This window comes from Nelumbo nucifera, chromosome 1 (genome assembly GCF_055504915.1).
Source record: "Nelumbo nucifera cultivar China Antique chromosome 1, China Antique-T2T, whole genome shotgun sequence".
Classification (NCBI taxonomy): domain Eukaryota; kingdom Viridiplantae; phylum Streptophyta; class Magnoliopsida; order Proteales; family Nelumbonaceae; genus Nelumbo; species Nelumbo nucifera.
In genome coordinates, this window is record NC_142649.1 from 109,859,845 (window position 1) to 109,883,047 (window position 23,203).

A 23,203-nucleotide genomic window follows, 5' to 3' on the forward strand; every position below is an offset into this window, starting at 1 on the left:
TCTGGTTTGTTTCTACTTAAGCAAAAAAAGAATTTGTTCCTGAGCAATAAATTGCCAAACATTTCAGTTATTCCCAAGAATTAGAAACGGAAACAAGGAGGAACAATGCCAAACAGGGCCTAAAATGTCCCACGAATGGTTCCCATGCCTGTGTGACGGCACACTGCCCAAGTTAACAACTTAACACTCTAGCAACCTAAAGCATTGTACCTGTACCCACTAACTCTTCAGCTCTACGGCTAGCTCAACTCTTCAACACAGATCGGCTTAGAGAATCTCTCTCTCTCTCTCGTCTTCATCCCCAGATATTGACCTCGGTGCCTCAAACTATCCCTGCTTGCAGATCCCCAAATCCACTCAACTTGTCCAGTTCACTATAGCCTCTTCAACATGTCCAGCCCAATTCGGACAGCATCATATATAATATGTGAGTTTGCTTATTAAATGCATTGAAGAATATGCCACTGTAAGAAAAAATTCTATAAATCTGCTCAATCACTTGGTGATACTTCCCCACTTTCAACAAGATTTATTTCATACGTGCACAATGAGTTATGAGAAGAATAAGAGATGCTCTAAATCAAGAAAATCCACCCTTTAAAAGATAAATAAACATGTATTCTGAATACTATTTGCCAAAAATACATTTATAGGCACATTTCATCACTTAAAAAATAAAAATTTAAGGCTCTGTTTGTTTGCGTGCAAATCTGAACCAGATTGTTTGATCTGGTTTAGTTTTGCAGCCATTTGTTTGTGGCGAAGATTTGCAGTTCTACCTGATACAAAATTTGTGCTTTTTGTCCTCACTTATTGGCAATACAATTTTTGAATTAAAAAAATAGATGCAAAATTAGTACCACCTCCTTCCTACCTCATTTTTTTTGGTTGAGCTCTACCTTAATTCCCTCTCATATAAAGTGGGGACTATATCATCTTGCTTCCTACTTCACTTTCAAACAAATAACCTTCTTCTTATCTCCATTCTCTAGGGAATACTAGAACAAGCTACAGCCCTGGTGTGGCCTGAATTAGCTAACCAGTCAACCACAAAATTGGCTTCCCTAAGAACATGCATATAAGACATATCAGACACTGTCAAACTAAATCCTTGACAAAGTAATTTCCGTTTTACTTCTCATGACAAACAAACAAGACAGTCAAATCTAAAACCAAAGTAAACCAGAATCATACTCAGCCGATTTGCACTTCCATGCATTTACACTAGTGTAAATGAAATTGTACTGCAAACAAACTAAGCCTAAGGAACTCGACGCTAAGGGTAATCATGGGCCGGGCCAGGCTTAGCACCTGTGGTAAGGGCTACAACCTGAGACTGGGCCCAGCCCATCCCCAATTCCAGGCCTGAAATATAAACCAGGCCCCGGCTATTCCAGGCCTATGTCTTTTGTGTAAAATTTTAAATATGTATAGTATTTTGTATTATGTCATATAATATAATTTATTTTATACAATATTTATATATATTATCAATTATAGGTGTTATATTATAACATTTATATATGAAATATATAATATACCATACAATAACACAAATATGTACAAATAATATCAATAATAACGTATGGGATGGACCTAAAATATTGGGCCCAGGCCCAGGCGCAGCCTGAAAATTGGTGGGCCTGATGCAGCCCTAACACAAAACATAGGCCCAAGCCCGGAACTTCCGGGCCGGGATGAAAATGACCACCCTGCTTGAGTCAATTGTAAGGCTTCATTTATAATCACTTGTTTACAGTACTGGCTACCAAATACAAAACAGAAAACAGTTACAGTTACATTTTTCCTTATTGATATATGCTTAAGATATCAGACCTGGTATAAAAGAGCACCAGACAAAGCATCTATTGATCTTTATGTGTATAAATACAACCAAACTGATTATCAGATTACACAAAAGACGGTTCATCTTAGAATCATGCTTTTCAAGTAATAGGTTAAGAATGAAAATCCGGGATTCACAAAAGACCAAGTGTCTTCAACTGCTGAACATGCTCAGGTGGGAGGGGTGGAGGGGACCAGTTGGAATCTGTCATCTCACCATCAACATCCTCCACAACGTACTCCTAATTACAACAGCGAAAAGGCAACGCAACCATTGTAAGAATGCAGCAAGAGGCTAAATTATTAGCACTCCTACAGTTGTGCAAATAAAACAAAAAATCATGTATAAGACTGAGAGCAAATATTCTGGCTGTTGAGTTGCACACAGGAAAACAAAACAGAAGCCATGAATAGTAGTAATATAATAGATACACACTCAAAAGTTGCTCGAATGTTTCAGTAAGATTTTTTTTTTTTTTTGTAAGATAAACATTGATCAAAAGGTAGGAGAAAACAATACAACAATTGGAACATCCTGTAAGGCCAAAAGATACACTGTTCTGACTAAATGCTTAGAATCACAATCCTATAAAAATCCTTTTATCCAGCACCCAACTCACTGAGCTCCACACCACCAATGCAGATACGTTGACCTTTGCCCCGGTGCATGGTGAGGATCAAGCACCAATGAATAAACATAAACAAATATGTGAGGTTGGCATGCTCAATCCTCACCATGTATCACAGGTAAAGACTGAATTGTCTTTCATCATCGGGGTAATTTCAGATGGGATCTTAGAGAGTTCACAGAATCCGGACTCTGCAGAGTTGCCACAGGCATCCATTACCTTATATAAAAAGGGAGTTCCCCTCCTCCTTTAATTGATTATCTCTCCCTTCCTCTCCTGTGTGAAGTATCAGTATCAGAAACATATTAGATACCGACATTCTTTGTATTATTGAGGGGCACTTCTAAGTAAAATTTTCCTTTTTCTCCTAATCTAGTTGACATAAATGAGCTGCCAACGTACAAAATGAATGCCATTTTTCCTACAAGACATTCAACAACTAAAACAACATTCTTTTACCATTTTATAGATATATAATGTTAAATCCAAAATAGAAAACATGAAATGTTTTAGTATTATAAACTTTTTTCTATAAACATGTTCATGCGTCCATTTGTTTTTTTTTTTCATATTTTCTAGTCAGAATCTTGGTCGTGCATCAGATTCCGACTCCCATGTCCATGTTCATGCAATAATTTATGCAAATGCACATACCATGCAGCTAATACAAGAAGAAGAGCATAACAAACTCTTGGTAGAGTAGAAAAGAAAATGTGGATAGAACAAATCATGACTCACTTTTGTTAGCATCCTTTTTGCGAGTATGTGATAATGACGCTGCCAAATCCGTTGCCCTACCATTGTAGCCACTAGAACACTGTAGAATATGCCAATTACAGTAAATAGTCCCAGCACAATTAAACCCACAATAAATAATAATGGCAACCCTGCTTCGCCAGCACCTCCTAAGCAACCACCACATTCACCTGCTGCACTTCCACAACTTTCAAGACATGTGGTACAGTCAGTCCACATGCAAAGAGTGCCAGGTAAATGGCAGTCTGCACACATTCTGCAAAGTAAAAAAGAAACATTGAATCAACTTGATTAAGAATAGCACAAGCATCAAAAACTTGAGCAACTGCAGAAACATAGAAAAATACACTCTATACACCTTCCCAATAACTTCAGTATTTTTCTTCATTCAATTCTACATGTCATGAGAATATTCAAGCAATTCAGATGTCGAACCATTCCTCCAGTGTTTACTGGTACCTAGCTTTTCTTACTGAGTTCTCAATTTCATATTGACTCTGTAAAAACACCTAAATATGTCCTGATGTCATGCATTACTAAAGAAGGGATTATTGTAATTCTTCAATGTTTTAAACACACAAGTATATAGACTTGGCGAGCCAACCACTAAGGTCAACTCATACTCTATTCCTCTCAATCATATCTTTCTTTCTCATCTCCATTTTTCCCTCCTCTCTTCTCTCTTATTTTCTCATCTGATTTTTTTTTTTTGATAAATGAAGAATTTATTAATGGAATAAACCAAGAGGCACTATTACAGAATACACTTGGAGAGGCACAAGTTGCAACCTCTCCAACCCATCAAGAACTAAAAAAGATTACAACTAAGCCCAATACAGATGTTCCCTATTTGTCCCTTGCTTGGCTAAACAATCAGCCATAGCATTGGCAGACCTCCCTACCCATTGTATTCTAATAACCAAATTCCTCGTCAAGCATTTGAATCTTTTAAGTTCATTTTTGAAGCACCAAACTGTAGTCTCTGGTTTTTGTAGCCACCCCACAACCACCTGAGAATCACCTTCTATTAGTAGCTGCCCCACTCCTAGCTGCACAGCAAACTGTACCCCTTGTAGTGCAGCTAATAATTCTGCCCTCATGGAGTCCCCCTCACCTAAAGGACCTGAAGATAGAAAAGCTACATAACCACTTACATTCCTTATAACCCCTCCCATCCCAGAAAGACCTGGATTGCCCAGACTACTATCATTAAAATTTAACTTCATGAAACCTTCAGGTGAGGGTACCCAGCTCATATGCATCTTTGTCTTCAGAGAGGAACTGCTTGCCACTTCTGCCCAATGCCTCCACAGGTCATTAAAAGAGAACTGCCGAAATAAATTCCGAGACTTTTCTTTTTACTTATCAAAAAAACAAAAGAATGGCAAACATTTAACTGTTTTTTAAAGGGTAATGTATTGACAAGCATGGTTAGTAAACTGATGAAACCTTACCCAGGATGACAACAACAAAGACACAATTCTCGACAAGGCTGAGCCAAATCATTACGAACTCTTCGATCATAGCAAGTAATGAAGCAGCCTGACAATCCTAGTAAGGCAAAAAATAGTAATGCTCCTGTATTCAAAAGCCACACTAACAACTATATTAGCATCACAAAATGCAACAATATAATGGAAGGCAATCATGGACTTTAACCTGGAGATTTCACAACTACAAGTACATAATTTTTATGAAGTTTCAAATAAACTTAACAACTGAAATGCACAGAATTCGAGGCCCAGAAATCTTTCAGACAATAATAATTCATTATACCTTCTAAGGACATTAAAGCATTTTAATGAAGCAAACCATGGAAGACCAAAATTAGAGCAAGTCAAATAATAAGAGTAATGTCAGGTAAAGATAGGAAGTTATTTAAGATAAAGATAACAAGTACAATCAGCCATGCATAAGGTGTAAACTAGCTGCTTATGCAAAAAAATAAATAAATAAAATAAAATCTAATCCTAAAGATATCCTCCCAGCAGTTATGTCATACCAGGTACTAATACTGATGATAAAATTGAGGAATTAAGTCCTGCAGGAAGTTCTTGCAGGACATTGACAGACCATGAGAAACAAGGTATTAAAACTATAAAAATTAAGCACAAGGGACCAAAAACTAGGATGAACTGGCAATTAATAATTTACCACATATATAGTAGAAACTAAGTTCATTTTCAAACCCCCAAGCCAAGCGAAGCCAAAATTGTTGGCAGCTATCAATTAGATACACCAAATATGACAATGAAGCAATTACCTGCACATAAAGAAAATTAATGAAAACATTTATTCTTAAGCCTACAGCATAAAACTGCAAAATGTAAAATTCAACAAAAAAAATGCAAATAGAGGAATCCTACAAGTTGAACAGCCACAAAGATAAATAAAATATCTCTAGTCACAAAGAAGCGAAACTTCAAGGTTCGCCATTTTCTATCTGCAACAGCATGCACTCTCAGGTGGTAAGGGGCCTTGCAGGTCGTGCAATGAGCAAATGCAAAACCTTCCTGCAGAAATTAAGAGAATATTATCACATAGAGAGATATTAAATGGGGTGGAAAACAGAATCATTTCATATCAACTAGACATGAACCCAAAGACATCTGTTGTATCAATTTCTGATATTATATGACTAAAGTATCCAGAGCTAAAAAATTGCAAAAAGACTAGCAAAGGACAACATATGTGAGCACTTAGTCATGTGCGCATAACAATATACATCACTTCAAATTCACAAGGCAACTTTTTCATCTAATATAATTCTAAGCATTATCTATATCATGTGGTTACTACTTAAAAATATGATTTTGCATTAAAAGAGAATCTATTTTTTGCCTAATTTTGTTTATGCACAATAGGTTTTCAGTAATGACTTCATCCTGCAACAATTCTATAGATGTACATGATATGTGTTTGCACTTTAATGTTTATATGTGAGCGTGTCTAGCAGCTGTGGTTAAAAACCACTACTGATCTTGAAAAGGAGGTCTTGAAAAAGAAAAAGGGTTCCAAATAGGTATATAAAACTAATTAAGGATACGTATGAGGGTGCAACAACTGAACAGCCAATGTAAGAACAACACCTGTGGGAGAGGGAACAAATTCTACAGTTATGATGGGTCTTCACCACGGTTCAGCATTTAACCCTTGTATATTCAAGAGGAGGTCCCATGGTGCATGTTTTTTTGTTGATGACATTGTTTTAATTGAGGAAACTAATGAAGAATTAAGCTTATAGACAAATACCTTAGAAACAAGAGGTTTAAAATTAGTATGACTGAAACAGAATATATGATATGTAAATTGAATAATAAAATGAGTGCAAATCAGGGTACTCTCCTGGTTCAAGTATCAATACAATACAACCTATATTGAACATATCGTATCGTATCTTGAGCTCACTAGAAAGCTAAATACAGTGGGTTAGAAAATCTGGCCATTTTTAAAGGGCAATACACTTACTGTAGATGTCTTCACAGTGTGTTGGTCATCCAAAACATGCAACATGCAATCTTTACATAACGTACATATCAATACTTTGAACTTTGGGTATACTTAGGATTGGAGACAAGAGATAACTTAATGTGACATTTTCCAGTACCTTAGTTCAATAACTCATAACAAGGGAGAGATTGAGGAGGATGTCACCCATAGAATTAGAGTAGGATGGGCAAACTAGAGGGGCACATCCAGAGTTTTATGTGATAGGCAAATACCATTTAAATTAAAAGGAAAATTTTATAAAACAGTTGTAACACCAGCTATGTTGTATAGAGCAGTGTGTTGGGAAGTCAAGAAATATGTCCAAAAAATTGAGTGTGACGGAAATGTGTATGCTGATATGAATAAGTGGGAAAAAAACTATAAAGGAATAGGATCATAAATTAAGTAATTTGAAGGAACCTAAGAGTAGCTCCAATAGGTGATAAAATGACAGAAAGTAGACTAAGATGGTTTGGTCACATGCATAGAAGACCATCAACAGCACCTGTGAGAAGAAGTGATCTATTGCAAGTTGAACTGACCCATTATTTAACAATGGATATGGCATTAAATACAATGGAATGGTGAAACAGGATTCTTGTAGGTGACCCCATAAAATTAGGATAAGGCTTGGATGATGATGATGATGACCAATACCGAAATTGTAAATATTAAGTCCCCATCAAGAGGCAATAGTGCATGGTTAGCAATGCTAATCACTTAGACGAACAAAGGGTTACTAAAAGAAATCATGTCAATTTCTGTCGTAAATGCATGTTTAGCCTGTGGCTTAAAATAATATAAAACTATAAAAGCATGGGTTTTACATGTAAGCACGAGGATGAGTGAAACATTAAAAAGAAAAATTTGCATATGCACAGAGACAATGACAAGTGATATAGGGAAAATTCATAGAACAACTAAGATCTCAGCCCAAATTTGGGTGACAACACTTGCACATTTAACTTGAATTTGGTGTCACCAGAAAAAGTATCCAATCATATTCATCAAGTGCAAGATTATTATAATTAATGAGATTAAAGAAATTTCATTTCGTAAGAAAGATGAACAAGGGTATATAATAGCCCAGTTGCAAGAAGCCTCTCGACAGAAAAGAACAACCAGAAATAAACACATCAAAATACATCCACACATATTGCATTACCTGGGATCATGGCTCCCCAGCACAGATCCTCTTTCCACTCCTCTAGATAAGCTGTCCACTAGAAGTTTGGGATAACCATAAGCAAGATGTTTACAATGGACATTAGAGCTTTGGCCTCTCTAAATTAATTTCATATCGCCAATGTGATAAGTTCAACCCTTGTCTTTGGGTGGTAAAGGGGATTACAAAAGAAAAAAGGGCTAAAACAAAGTCACCAAATTGTACCCCATCCCCAAATATCCATGAATCATCTATAGAAGTTTGGCATGCTGTTCAGTTTAAAGACATTGGCATGGGAGCCTATGTTTTACCTTCTATTTCACTGGGTGAAGCACAATCAATAGTCAAATCAGAATCACCCACAATGTTAATACTTATTAACTCCTCTCTTTTAGGAGTGAGGCAGCAAAAGTAGTTTTTCTATGGCCATGGATATAATAAACATATCAGTTATTTGGTTTTGAACGCATTCGCATGGGAGCCCATGTATTACCTTCTACAACATTGTGGTGAAGCACAATTAAATCAGAATTTCCCAATAAAGTGTTTTGTTAGCCTAAGAAATAGATGGTACACACATCTGGAATTTCTTGATCCAAAAAGTTTGCTTTTAATTGATAGCTATTTGTTCCTTGCAGAAATATCTGAAAATGCAAGAAAATCAAATTATAAAGTGCACAATGGGTGGATGGCCCCTACTAACTACGACTTTCAAATTAAAAGGAAAAAAAAAAAAAAAAAAACTTCTTGTCAATCAAACACCTTTGTTTCTTTACTTTTTTAATTTCTTTTAGGTTTTTTTCGCTTTATTATACTCTCTTGGCAATGGAAGTGAGCCATAAAGATTCCCTGGCTGTCAGAGATTATGAACTACAATAAAGTGGCAAATAGCGAGTCCACATGCACTATGGCAGCACTGGATATTGCAAAGCATGGTATAGTCTACTTTACTAGATTAAAATGAGACGTTAGAAGGCCGTTACCCTCACGGCTCGCCAATGATCCAAACATTCACGATGAACGTACTTTGAAGTTCCTTTGCACTTGCAAGGAGCAATAAAATCCCTGCCTGCTAGAGAGTTAAAGAAATACAAAATAGCTGGTTAGTTTGGATATTCAACTCAGATTTAAATAGATTTATAAAATTTTGATAAAATAACAAGTATATAAGCTGGCAGAAACAAAGCTGAGATTGCAAGAATGGTACCAGAGATTCATAAAATCGGCATTTAAGACAGTTTTCAAGAAAATTAATGGGAAAATAAAAATGATCTGGTCAGCAATTAGTCACGGGTCAGCGAAAACCTAGGCGTAACTTAACGAAATAAAGGAATTGAATTGGGAGTCAAATACCGTCTGTTTCTAGACAGATTCTGCATTGAATTTGTTCTCCTGGTCCTGCTTCGAGGTCGATCTCGCCTGGTTCGGTGATCGGAGAAGGAGCAATGAGAGGAGAGGACTCCTTATGATCAGCCATGGACTTTAGGTTGGAGTTAAATTTACAGAGACGAGAGTGATAATAAGGAATTCATGACTAGATTCCCTAATTGATCCCTCTTCTCTCTCTCTCTTCCTAGTCCCTCGTATAGTCTCTTCCTCCTTTCTCGATGGCTTCGAGTTGCCCAGTCGTATGAGGCCTGGAGTCTGAGCTCTGACGACGAAGGGAAGTCTCTGAATAACAAAATTTCACGGGAAACCCTGTATTTTGATTATTTCGAGTTGACGGCAAGTATATTCAACCAAAAAGAAAACAAAATTAAAAGAAAATAAGATCCAAGTGTCTGAGAGCGGATTCGAACCGGGGACCTCTACTGTGTGAAACTAGCGTGATAACCAACTACACCACCCAAGCAAGGTTGTATTTTAGATCTCTTTAAAACTTAATGACTCTCTCGCAGTAATAAGAAAGCAGATGACCAAACCACGCATATACAAGTTTTCCACAATGTCACTGTGCGCATCTTTTCACTAACCAAACTAACTCCTATCTCACAAACTAGGTTTGATATACGGTATCCCAAGGTGAGAGGCAAAGCCTCAACTGGGATACTAGAAAAACAAAAGTTTTATAATACTTTACTAATTCTATTTTGATTAGCTTGAATGCTTGAACAATATTGTACATTGTACAATATAGAGGATCAAAGGGGGGATAGAGCAGGATGCATGTGAAGTTCAGTTGTGTGGGTTTTGATCCAATGCCTTTGATGAGGGGTGATTTGGCCCGATCTACTAAACAACGGATATGTGGATGTGATCTGATAATTAGACATTGACTCAGCATTTCCTGCCACCTCAGTAGGATAGGTCACCTTGGCCAGGACCGAGGTCCGAGCAACTTGTAGTGTCCTGAACTACCGAGGTGACATGCAAGCAACACCTAAAAGTTAGCCAATTGTCTCCAAACTTCACGGGATCATGTCGCGTGTCCTTAGGTCTTATCCTCCTCCCGCCCGGATCGAATGGACTTGATAAGCCTTATCTGCTAGCACGAAATCCGTCTCCTAGTGTGAAACAGATTACTAACAGCACGGGTCAGGGATTTTGGAGGTGTTTCATGAGACCCCACAACAGATCACCTATATAAGGGCATCTACCCCAGTGGTATAAGGTACGCACGATTTACTGCTTACTAGCTATTACTCTCAAAAGCTTACAACTCGCATACATTAGCTACTAACTTAAGCATTGGAGCGACCACGCCAAGTAAGCCACCCCGAGTCCTTTGCTCCTTGTTTTCTTGCTGTTCAACCAACCAGTCAGGTGTCCGATGTTAGAGCTGCCCTCCAACTAGGAGCATCCAGATCGCACACCATCAACCTCCTTATGAGAAATGCTGAATGACCATGTTGACTACTGATTACTAAAAGGATTTTGACCAATCAAAACCCTTCCATGAATTTTGATGAATGTCAACTTATTGGTTATCACTTCTATGATATCAATTCATTGATTATAAGTTTTTTCGGTATCATAGTTGAACCCTATTGGCCAATTCAAAGTTATTGGACTTAGAGTATGTACATAGGTGGAACCCTTTATTATTGATTCAGATTTGCTGAATGTAATGGCTGTTTAGCAAGTTATGGAATCAATGATACTTAGGATTGTAATCGGATCAAAATCATCAAAAATTGGATCCGATTGATTTATTAAAAACTTGCATTCAAAACTAATCTGAAATTCAATTGAATTTGAAGAATGGTTCAAATTCAAATCCTAACGGACTCTGATCGGATTTGGATTTAATCCAACTATGCTTCATTTTTTAGTTACAAAATAAAATTAAAAAATTAATTATTTTTCAATTTTTATATATAATAAATTAAATCGGATGTTGGATCGGACTGTACATTTTAGATATCATTGACAGGCTAATAATAATGCCCCATGCTAATCATAAAATGCATAAGGGCCACAATGAGAGGTTGAATAGTCGTGACCCCATTATTTTATTTGGGGTGCAAAGCATCATCATTGTTTTCACAGCCCGCTGAACAGCTATAGTGTTCAACAATGCAGAGAAAATTGGCATGACAACTATTGGGAACATTGGAGATCAGCGTTTAGAAGATCAGCCGAGCCACAAATCTGCTTGCGTAGAAGGACCCAAACCAGGGCCCAAGAGGAAGATAGTGAATGATTCAACACTGTGCTTACCTATAGAGCCCAGGTAGTCCAGGAGTACCAGCGAGAGCATCTATCTATGGCCCGCTTCAGCCTTTAGTTGAAGCTAACCACTGCATTCACATATTTGGATATCAAATTCATTGCTTTGTTTTGTTATTCTCGTGGGTGTTTGGCACTGGTGTGTTTTACAAGTAAGCCCCGATTTGAAAAACACAAAAAAAAATTGGGATGCAAGCTGATTGGGCGTTTAAAGTGATTTAACTTAATATCATAATATATTTATAATGACAATTGTGTGACATATCAGAAAAGTAGTCAATCTTTTCAAATTTCAATGTGCCATGTCACTAGAGTGATTCAGGATCACCAAGGCGAATCAAGAAATGTCAATTTGACATTTCAAGAAACCCCTCCTTTTCAGAATTCCAAAGCTAATCATTCCAAAAACATTTTTTTTTGGAAATAGATTGCCAAATATAATATTCTTGCCAATTCCGTTTATTTGCTGACATGGCATGCATAACACATCAGAAGAAACAAAACACTTGTAAAACGCACCGGTGCCAATCACCCATTAACAATTTAACTTGTAACTGGCAAGTAAAGAAAATAGATCACCAGAGTAATGCTATCGTAAAGGAAATACAGTTCCCCTGTTCTATTTCTTGTTGTGTTGATCTGCAAAAAGGGGAAACTGGTCCGCCAAACAGCCCAATGCCAAGGAAAGAAAATAGCTCACAATCCGTTTCCCCACTACGTTGATATAAAGGCTCAGTTTGGAAAGAGTGCAAATACAAATATGTTCGATACAAATACATACAAAATGCAAGACTTTGCACTCTACATATTTGTATTTGTATTCCTTCCACATTGACTCACTGAGCCAAAATAACATCGTTTATTAGAACAGTGAGCTTGATCTGTGCCAGAGAGGGAGTTCGAGGTAGGGCTCACAAACATATTAGGTGGTGATCCGATCCATTCATAATGGGATCAAATGTGGATCCACCACTATCTAATCTGATATAATTTGGTTTGGGATTAACAAAACGAATTGAAAAGAACTTGTATGAACTTGGACCCATGACAAGTTGGTAAAAACACAACTTTGAGCAGCATTAAAGTCATTTATATTATTCAATGTTCGGTTTCAATTCAATATACGATTCAATTTAAGTCTAAATATAAATGGATCAAAGTTGGATCTATTACTTATATACATGAATATTCGGGCTTGGGCTTCAGATCAGACCAGCTAAGCCCAAACCCAGCCCATGAACAGGTATACCCGGTGGGTCTATTTACACTTCTCAGCTCTAGTTCAAGGTTTCTATTTGGGCTCAACTCAGGTCAGGTTCGTTATACATAGCCCAAAAGTGTGTGACCTCACATGTCACATCCAAGTGGAGTTCAAGTCATTCCAAAATCCAAAGGATGGGTACAAGGGTTTCAGTGTCAATTGTTAATATAGTAAATATGATTTCCAATTAGCTAAATGCCTACTGGTACTGGATCCTGCTGAATGCAATAAAAACGAAACGAAAGAGGCTTTAACATAAGTTCTAAAACTTGTATTGACATTTTTAAAAGGATCCGAATTGAAGCGGCCAGAGCAAAATGTCACGTGTGCTCTCAATCAGCTCAAAGTTGAAAAGTTTCTCTCTAAACACATGATGACATGCATTAAAGAAAAAAAAAGAGATGACAATTACCTAAATAAAGTAAACCTTCGACCTAAAACAACGCCTTCTGGATTAAAAGCTAAACAACATGGTAAAGGTTAGATAGCCAGACAGAAACTAACAAGGGCGCGGCTACATTGATGGCACTGAAACCCTAGTTTCTTTGTTTCACTTCTTCCTCTTCTTTGGGGGTTGGAGGGCCTCTTCTTCCTCGTCTTCCTCTTCCTCCTCGTTCTCTGGTTCCTCTTCCTCCACGACTTCGTCTTCATCTCCTTCCCCACCATCATCATCTTCGTCGTCGTCATCATCATCATCTTCATCGTCATGGTCCTCCCCATCTTCTTCCTCTTCCTCATCTTCTTCCTCTCCATTCTCTTCAGCTCCACCTGCACCTCCTTCAGATCCCTTCTTGGAGTTGCTGTTATTGCCATTGGGGTTTTCATCATAACCTCCTCCATCTTCTGAAGAGAGTTCCTCTTCACCTTCTCCAAAGCCATCATCGCCATCGTCGTCGTCGTCATCATCATCTTCATCTCCTTCTGCATCCATTGGCTCGGACTGGCTTTGCTTGAGACTGTCTCCTTTGCTTTGAGGTTTGTTGGTTACTAAAAACCCACAGAGAACCTGAAACTGTTTGATGAAGTTGAATACTTTAATCAAAAGGAGATGCCAAGCAAACTGAAAATATGGGCAAGACAGTTGATAATCCATGGTGAGAGGTGTTGAAAATTTGAAAGGATCATGGAGGTAATGCATCAAGGTTAGAAGCAAGTGATAAGTGATAACATACATAGATCCAGGTGATGTGCCATATGCTGATAAGTGATAACCCATGGTGAGAGTGTCATTAACAGACGCAGTTTACAATAATTCCAAAATAAATTTAGCATTTAATATCGACAACATACAAACAACTATGAATTTTTTTCTGGGAATGTGGATAAAAGGGAAATGAGACTGTCTGGTCACTAGCCTAAAAAAAGACTATCCACCAAGAGCAACCAAACACTGCTGAGGTAATAAAGAAGGAAATCTTATAGTAATATAATGTAGTCCATATTGACCTGAGTTTAAGCTTACAATAATATTAAGCTTGTATATTAACTACTTTTTGGTAAGATATTAAACATATCTTTCACCTCCTATATATAGTGGCAGAAAGCAATGTATATCTAATATTTGTGGCTGGAAAGGCAAGTTATCTTAGCTTGATACACAGCGAAAACAGCCCAACACCTGGTCATGTATAACCAGTTCATTTCTGAGCCAAACTAACCTCACAGCAGGGATAAATATGTGCACATGTAAACACTCATTTACTGATTGCATAGTGCACATGGTCATAATTCCTTGTTGTAAATCCTTTACAATAATGCTTTAGTCCAGTCCTTAGTACAGTAATGAACTCCCATTACACCACCAGGTGATTCAGATTTCTCAATGGCGGGATACTAATTTTACATGTGTGTAGCCTAACAGCAGTGTAACAGACCCTAAAATCAAGACACCTACCCTGATTAGAAAGAGGTTAGAGAAAGCAGTGCCCGATGTCTCAGACGTTCTAATTTCTTTCTAACCATGCAATTTAATAGACCCAAGAATTATTGCTAATGTTGCAGAAAGAAATGTTATCACTCATTCAGAAACCCCAAAACCAAAAACAAAATTGCATTTACACTGTTCTTCCTCAGGAGACCCCTACATGTGGCATAAAAGTAAAATAGAGTTCATGGGGTGGGCTTTGGGCTCGTGTTTCGGGCTGGCCCATTCAAATTCTGGCAAAAGCTAACCAATTAGCCAAATCAGAGATCAACAACTATCCTCTTTCATTTCTTTAATCTCACCCCCCAGCCCCCAATACCTTCCATCCTCTTCTCCTCTTCTTCATCTACTTTGCCCGGACCCAGACCCGCATCAGTATCACAATCTCAAGTCTCAACGGGTCGGGTTAGATTAGTTTTGGAGGTCTGTCGTCATTCACACGTCCCACCTCACCAGCAATGGTCCCACACGGCCAAGCAGTGGAGGACAGCACAGCAGAACCATCCATTCATAGATCACAATTCACATCCATTAACTTTTCCTTTATATGAAAGAAAAAGAAACACAGACGAATATTCGCATTTCTAAATTCTTTTTCCTTTTCTAATCTGAAACACTTTGACCTTTCCAATTCCGAGAAAAAGAAGAGAAAATAGAACATTTCCAGAGATCTTCCCATCAGACCAGACCAGACCAGACATGCTACCAAAAGAAAAGAGCCAGATCACATTCGCCACGGGCCCCGCCGCTCAACCAACCAACCGGAACTCAAACAACTTACCCACAACCACTGCATAATTCCTTTTCAGTTCCGGAGAAACGGTAACCGACCCAGCGGCGCATGTTAGCAAAGGCCTTTACCAAAAACCAGCAAATCAGTTGCTTCAAGTCCAGACAAGGAAGAAAACCGTGTTTTTCTTGTTCAGACTTGCAATTAAAGCTTGTAAACTAGGATCTAGCAAATAATAATAGCCCTTGATGGATCAAAGTTCAAACTTACTTGAACGGAGAGGTGGGCTTTGATCAAGGTTGAGGTTAACAAAGCAGCAAGTGTTTCGCTGGCGCACGTTAGCAAACCCAGGTTGGCCATCATCTGAACCGGACCCTGGTTAGTCTCCATGTTGTACGGCCGAGATCTTTCGCGTGGGAAGACCCCTGAGACAGCAAAATCAAGAGAAGGGGACCTTCAGATCGGTTCCGAGGCCGGCTGAGCCGTTGGATCTCCAAAGAAATCCGTTAGGCAACAAACTAAAATTAAATAACAACCTTTTTTCTCTCCTGGTGTTCAAAAAGGTTTGGAAAATCAGGGGAAAAGATCGGACGGGAAAAAAAAAACATTTTTTTATCGGATCCTTGGAGAAGAAGACAAGAGACTTCCCTGGAGAGACGAAGCGCGCTGAAAAAATGACAGATTTTGCCGGGATTTCGCCGAAAAACAACGAAAACATTGTTTTTTATTTGAAAACACTGTCACTAGAAGAAAATACTGGAAAACCTCCATTGGAAAGACGGATTTGGTCATGAATTCCGCCGGAAAATAACGAACACTACAAAACTCCAACGAGGAATGCCGGGAAAAGAATAACTCACCGGAAAACGATGGGTTCCGCCGGGAAGTCGCAGTAAAATAACGAAAGCAACGATTTTTACGGGGTAAGGCAAAAATTTTGGGGAGAAAAGCCAAAATCTATCAGGAAACAGCTGTTTCGTAAGGAGCTTCACCGAGGAACAACGAAAGGCTGATTTTTTAAAGGACAAACCGAAAATTTTGACCGAAAATACAAGAAAAAGAGATGGAAAACGAGAAGAAGCAAGAAATTCGCAGGGAAACTGAAAATTACGACAAAAAAACGGTAAGATTAACGGAAGCCACTCACTTGATCCCGAAATTGGCAGTCAAGAGAAAAAAAAAACGAAGCAGAAGCTCAACTTTCAGTGAGAAGCTTGATACCGAGCACAAAATGCTTGAAACATAACATACCAACCCGAAAGCCACAATTAACTGGCAGAATCACGAAAGAAAAACAAGAAATCGAGAAGAAACCATACCTGGTATGAAGATCTGGACACAGACGCTAGCAGATCTGACGAATTACAGCTCTAAAACCTCAAGAAACCAGCATCAAAAGCCCCTTTCATCCTGGACCGTCCGATCTCGATCGCGAATACACAGAGATACAAAGAGAAATATATACTAGAGCGACGGAGAGGGAAGCAGCTGAACTCAAGTGCGGTTATTACTGAAGAGCTGCCCGTAATTTGTCAGCCAGGTCTCGAAGCCACAACGGGCAGTTTGGGCATTCTCTACCTTGCGTAATACCGTGCTTCAAGCTACCCGAAGAAATTGTAGAGATGGACAAGTGGGTTCGAATTAACTTTAATTGATGTCTATTTATTAACTCTAATTAAAGTTATATTTATTTATTTATTTTCCATAAAGTCACTATTCACGAGCCCAACGACTTCAAAATCTACTACTCTGACATACTCTCTCTCTCTAACCCCAACTGGATAGAGAATTGGATTCTAGGGTTTCGCAATTCAATTCGATCTAACCGTGGTTGGTTGGTGAACCCAATTTGGGTTAGAATTGGGTTAAGATCTGTTACTAGAGTTTATTAGTCATCACTCTCCCAGCTCTTTCTAGAACCACGCGTCACGAAAACCGTGAAATTCTCCTCTCGCCAATTTCTCGAGTTTTTGTCGCGTAGTGAGAAACCGTTTACTGGGACGAGTTATGACGGGAAACTGAGATACGTTAGGATTTTTGTGGCTAATCGGACACCGTCAATCTGTCTTGTGATTGTAATGTCCACATACAATCTTAGATCATAAATATCTTATGTTTCGAACAAACAAAAAGATCTTCGTCACCCGTGTGGTGCACTGTTGCACACGTGTTAATTATCATGTCTCTTTTTCATGGATGATAAATTCGTGACGTGGCACACTGATTGACTCAGTCAATCCTCAACACATAAAAAAATCTAGGGACTAAAAAGAAGTCCACGACTCAGCTCTATCCTTATAAGACGATTCTGATCCAACGGTGCAGTGTTATCCTTTCGACCCAGAGAACGGTTTGCTGTAAAGTTTTAAAACTGAGAAATCTCAGATCCGTAGATCAATCTTTCTCACGCGAGAAGGTGAGAGAGATCTGAGATGTTTGAGACAGATTTATGCGAAACGGTGAGAGAGAGTGAGATCTGAGACTTAGAAATCTCGGATTTGCCACCATCGTCGCCGTTGTTGCTGTTGTAGTTTGCCATCACCGTCGCCGCCGCTGTCACCATCACCGTCACTATTGCCACTGTAAGTCGCCGTTGTCGTCGTCGTTGCAAGCTTGCAAGTCCTCCTCCTCCTCCTCCTCCTCCTCCTCCTCTTCTTCTTCTTCTTCTTCTTCTTTCAAACTCTTTCGGTTCAACCAACAGTTTTGTCAAATCTCTCTCATTTAAATTTTCAACCCTTATTTTCTCTTACCAAATCTGATGATGTCATCATCAAGAAATGAGACGTGCACAATGAGACGTGCACAAATCTAAACTGATTGCAGTGCTCGTTGGGAAAACCACAATACAAACGATAATGGCAAAAGTCGATGTTCCCTTCTATCATCGAGAGGAAAGAACTCGAATTAGGGAACGCCACCTCCCTCATTCACCGAACAAAGCCCCCCTTGCACCTAGTCCGCATTTCCTACAATTCAGATCTTCCATATTTACACCATTCATGGAGAAATATTCTTGATGCACAGCAATGATATCATGTGGGTAGGAAGAGGACACCATAGCCACACATCAAGAAAATGGAACATCTCCCCATGATGTGCGGCTGTAGTGTACTGTGGGTAGGTGTGAGCAGGGCTGTTGTGGATAGGAGATCCAACCCTACAGCAGCCAAAAAAGAAAGCGAATCATTAGAGAAACAAATAAAAACATGCCCAAATTATTATTAATCAGTCTCCCATCGCATTTAAGAACTACCTCAAAATTAGTCTCATTTACTCTAGGGAACAACCATATATTATTAGACTGTTAACCAAAATATCACAGTCTTTAAAAACTAAGGTTTTAAAAACTTATTTCGAATTGGAATCGTTCTGGCCATTAGTTTTTTTGGTTAATAATTTGATTGCCCATTTCAAATGGATGACCTGTTCTAATAAAAAATAAAAATTAAAATAAAAAATATCAAAACCATTGAACGGATTGACTGCTTAGGTCAATGAATTATTAACCAATTCAACGGTTTTTAGTTAAGGACCAGATTTGAGATAAAACAGAACCGATTGTCTAAATGGTTTTTGGACCAAACGGTCTGACCATCCAAATCAACAACGGTTCAAAATCAGTGCTTTAAACTAAGCGTTAGAGATAAGGCCAATAAGCTTAGCAGACTTAATCTCTTTCCATTAAAAACCAGCTCATTCCGAGCCATCCAAATACGGTAACGGATAATATTACACCAAACCAGAGAGAGATTCACCAACCTCAGAGGATAAGCTTGAAAGAGACTTTCAAATAAAATCGACTAGAGAGAGAATAAAAAAACAATATAGTACCCATCTTTCGAAAGAATCTGAAACTTCATTCAAAAGATAAAGAAACGTGTAAACATGAGCTGGACATAACCAAATTTGATTGGTTCATTGGAACTAAAATAAATTCTTTTGTGCTTGGTAAGATAGAAAAGATAAAAAGAAGTAAAACATTTATCCTTGATTGATTATACATGAAAAATCAAAGAGAAAACTGGAATAGGGAAGTAATTAAATACAGTGAAAGCACAAGTATATATGCTCAATATAGAAAATGGGTGGTGTTGAATTAGATTCTTGTTTTCATAAGAAGCTGATATTGCTACTCTTCTTTTTGGTCGGGTCAAGACATTACCCTTGTTGCTTTATTAGACATGTTCAAAAGGATGTGGCCCCAGCAAAAAGGGAGAGTGGCAGTAGAACCTTTTCTGCAGTGAACCAATGAAGCATTCTCATTTACCATATGAACCACTTAGGAAGCTGTGGAGTCAATTTGCAGCTGGGTCAGATCGCATTCCTCCCACTGAGCAGGTATCGGGTGGGATGTCGGATGATAGACCCTCTTACCCTTGCCCCACCAACCCGCTAACCACAGGATTGGAATGGACCCTATGAAATCCAAATGTGGATCCTAACCATTTCTTTCCACTCAAATGTGGATTTCGATCTTTCTTGGTTAGCTCCAAAAATTGATACATTTTATGTCCCAATTATAGGTTTGAGAAACAATTGGATTATATAGTGTAAACAAAGAAGGATTGAGAGTGATAAGAACCTAATTTAATTCCTTCAGTTTCTTTGCCTTTTAATTGAAGAAATTAAAGCGATAACATATAGAGCATGGTTTTTAAAACCGACCCGGAGATCGAATTGGTCAGGGGTCCGGTTATCGACCCAAATGGTTGGTTCGTTCTGACAAAAAATAAAAAAATTAAAAACAGTCAAAATCGTTCAAACGGTTATAATGGTTAATTGTTCGGTTCAGCAGTTTGCTGACCAAAATCAACGTTTTTTTTGAGAAAATCCGGTCCAATCTGGTTTTGAAAACAATGATATAGAGTTCTATTTTTTTCTTTCTTTTATTTGGGTATTACTAATCGGATCGGATTCAGCAAAATCCGAATCTGATTCTCATTATTGAAAACCTCGGATTCAGCAAACTCAATCAGATCTGAAAACATCGGATTCGAATTCTAATCCTAGTGGACTTGGATAGGATTTGGATTTTATCCGGCTCTACTTTAATTTTTTAAATACAAAAATTAAAAATTAACTACTTTTTAACCTATATATAATAAATTAATGTAAATATAACATACTAAATTATTATATATAAATTTGTATTTAATATGATATATAAAAATAGTAATTCTTATAAATTTAAATATAATTATATAAAATCTATATATTAAAATCAATAAATATTATAATATAATCGGATTCAGATTTTAATTAAATCAAATGGAGTCAAATCCAAATTTGATCAAATTATATAAACACATCATTCAAATATGAAATGATAAGATTGGATGTTGAATTAAGCCACGAATTTTTAAATATCATTAACAAACCTAATATTACGTAAGACACATTAGAGGGAATTCGAGCATAAGGATAAAGTAGGTTGCATGTGAGACCCATTGACCATACTACAAACAGCCTGCAGTTCAATAGGTTTGATCCCATGCCTCCTATTTTAGGGGATGACGAGCGATCATCTCAACCACTAAATATGTGTTCGGTTCCGTTTATGTTTATTGAGTAAATGCTGCCACATAGGTGCCCCATCAACAAAGGCCTCATTGTAAAAGCAAACATCGATTTCTGTGTGCCTCTTTCGTTTCAGGAATCTTCAATTTGGAGTTTCCCCAACGGGTAGGCGTTTATTGGCATCTTTGCTGATGTAGTGCCTAATGGCACTTATGTATCATAAACACCATCGTTAATTGTTTTTCTCGATTTTACTATCACACAAGTACAAAACCTTTATTCAATAAACATAAACGAAACCAAACATATACTAAGTCATCATTAGCGAGAGTCCAATTTTTTTTTTTTCATTCTTTTCCTTTAGCCTTGTTTATTTATGCAGAAAGATGGGTTTTCCATTAACTTTCATTCCTTTTCCCTAATTTTTCTCTATAACCCTGAAAAGAAGCTTCTCTTGAAAAGTCAGACATGAATAGTGCTGTATGTGCCCCACTCTTTGTTATTCTCAAGAGATGAGAGATGAATTCAATTCCATTCTTTTCCTCCACTAACAACCGAATATTCCTCCATTTTAAACAAAGAAAATCCCAGTACAGACCACAACTTTGGCCAGCTCCCGGCATCTAACGATTAGGTCCTGTTTGGTGTCTTGTGGATTTTGGGGAGACAATGCTGAGCCAGCTGAGGTGTGTCAATGAATGGTTTTCAAACCAGGGACTAGCCCAAAGCGTTTGCTTTCTAACCATTAGTCCAATCACACTTTTGGTTTTGGGTAATAAACTAGTCAAATGCAATAAGAAACTGAAACAAAAAAATTCCATTATGCTCGCATCCAAACACGCTGTAGTTTCATCTGATTATCTGCTTTCTGCTTATTGCACTTGTCATGCTTGATATGAATATAACTCAGTAGATAGATATCGCACATATGGAAACACAATTGTTTGCTCGGTTCCTTTTGGGATTACATCTTTCTGCTCTCCTCGACACTTTGGACTTTTTCTGCTGAAAATATTAGGAAATTACAGCATCACTGTTGCCTTTAGAATTGAATAAATGTCAATCTGAAAATGCCCATGCATGCCCTTGCCTTGAAAGCTTTCGAAAGACAATTAATCCATCAATCAAACAGAAAAAAAGTTTGGAGAAGTAAACTTCAGTCGGATGCAGAATTCTGAAATTACAACCGCTCATAATCTATTAGTAGCCCATATAAATCTTGTCCTGTTCATTGATTTGACATCATGGTCAGGAGGCTTTTCTTTTTTTTACTGTAACAATATTTTACTTTGCAAGTTTGCATGTTAGTTCCTTCCTCAGCTTATATAAAATTTAAAAGTATTTTCAAAGATTAACTAAAAGTTAAATGAATGGTTTTTTTTTCAAGCTAAAACATTTGAGCTGAACTTTTTTCCCTTCAAAGTTACATCAAAACAAATCAAAAGGGGTGAAAAACAAAGTTTTTACTGTAAAAGGAATACATCTAAGAAAATATTCTCCACTATCTTTAATTCTTTATGTTTGCCTCCCATCTTAGCGAATCCAAACCCAATGCTTTACCAGTCAGCTGAAATGACATGATTTAATTGTAGATATCCACTTGCATTTGAGGCTAGAATCTATCATGTTTAATCAGGGTCATTTTGGGGATCTCAAATAAATAAACATATTTTTTTATTTTTATTCCTTATTAATAAATATAGTACTGGACCAGCTGCAATTATAACTAAGATGAAATGATTTCATGGTAAATTACATACATGGTTTTTAAAACCGACCTGGTGACTGAATCGGTCAGGGGTCCGGTTACTGGGTCGAATGGTTTGATCGTTCGAATCGAATGCTTGACCTATTTTGACAAAAAATTCAAAAAAATAAAAAATGGTCAAAACGGTTTGATCGGTTAACCACCTGGTTCAGCGGTTCGTTAACCAAAATCAACGGTTTTAGGAGGAAATCCGGTTTTTGGCGAAAATGGAACCGATCACATGACTGGTTCCCAGTTTCTCCAGTCCAACCATCTGGTCCGATCCGATTTTAAAAACCATAATTACTTATATATCCTTTATTTATAATTCTTGAAGTTTTTTTTTAAAGTATATATTTTACCCTTTTTGGCACTTTCTTGTATGTCATAGAGGCAAAAATACCCTTATTTATAATTCTTGAAGGGACCAAACGTTTCCCTCAATGACTCAAGGAATGAATGAAAATTGAG

The 23,203-nt window shown here is 37.6% G+C and overlaps 2 protein-coding genes across 5 annotated transcripts; both read right to left on the reverse strand.

The window, feature by feature from the left end:
- Window positions 1-1,716: 1,716 nt before the first annotated feature.
- On the reverse strand, window positions 1,717-9,621 carry LOC104605888 (RING/FYVE/PHD zinc finger superfamily protein). 2 transcript variants are annotated; one of them, XM_010270827.3, is made up of 7 exons: window positions 9,238-9,621; window positions 8,868-8,953; window positions 5,597-5,743; window positions 5,385-5,493; window positions 4,685-4,808; window positions 3,213-3,486; window positions 1,717-2,087 (listed from the first exon to the last, which is right to left on the reverse strand). In XM_010270827.3, exons 1-7 carry the CDS (start codon window positions 9,359-9,361, stop codon window positions 1,980-1,982), a joined length of 972 nt encoding a protein of 323 aa, XP_010269129.1. In that variant the 5' UTR covers window positions 9,362-9,621; the 3' UTR covers window positions 1,717-1,979. The 2 variants fall into 2 exon arrangements, with proteins under 2 accessions (XP_010269129.1, XP_088748352.1); XM_088892226.1 differs by lacking the exon at window positions 1,717-2,087 and adding an exon at window positions 2,624-2,750 and having other exon boundaries at window positions 9,238-9,595.
- Window positions 9,622-13,063: 3,442 nt separating this feature from the next.
- On the reverse strand, window positions 13,064-17,164 carry LOC148803688 (uncharacterized). 3 transcript variants are annotated; one of them, XM_088892231.1, is made up of 3 exons: window positions 16,788-17,164; window positions 15,739-15,893; window positions 13,064-13,826 (listed from the first exon to the last, which is right to left on the reverse strand). In XM_088892231.1, the coding sequence occupies exons 2-3, from the start codon at window positions 15,856-15,858 to the stop codon at window positions 13,365-13,367; spliced, it is 582 nt and encodes a 193-aa protein (XP_088748357.1). In that variant the 5' UTR covers window positions 15,859-15,893; window positions 16,788-17,164; the 3' UTR covers window positions 13,064-13,364. The 3 variants fall into 3 exon arrangements, with proteins under 3 accessions (XP_088748357.1, XP_088748365.1, XP_088748361.1); XM_088892239.1 differs by having other exon boundaries at window positions 13,064-13,820; window positions 16,788-17,100; XM_088892235.1 differs by lacking the exon at window positions 16,788-17,164 and adding an exon at window positions 16,616-16,728.
- Between the last annotated feature and the right edge of the window lie 6,039 nt (window positions 17,165-23,203).

Bases quoted from the DNA above. Each gene is read 5' to 3' on its own strand.
- LOC104605888 (XM_010270827.3), bottom strand. From the start codon at position 9,361: ATGGCTGATCATAAGGAGTCCTCTCCTCTCATTGCTCCTTCTCCGATC. The intron at 8,954-9,237 runs GTATTTGACTCC...ACTCTCTAGCAG, and splicing joins AATCTGTCTAGAAACAGACG to GCAGGGATTTTATTGCTCCT. The intron at 5,494-5,596 runs GTAGGATTCCTC...CTTTATGTGCAG, and splicing joins TCTTTGTGGCTGTTCAACTT to GTAATTGCTTCATTGTCATA.
- LOC148803688 (XM_088892231.1), bottom strand. From the start codon at position 15,858: ATGGAGACTAACCAGGGTCCGGTTCAGATGATGGCCAACCTGGGTTTG. The intron at 13,827-15,738 runs GTAAGTTTGAAC...TTCATCAAACAG, and splicing joins AAGCCCACCTCTCCGTTCAA to TTTCAGGTTCTCTGTGGGTT.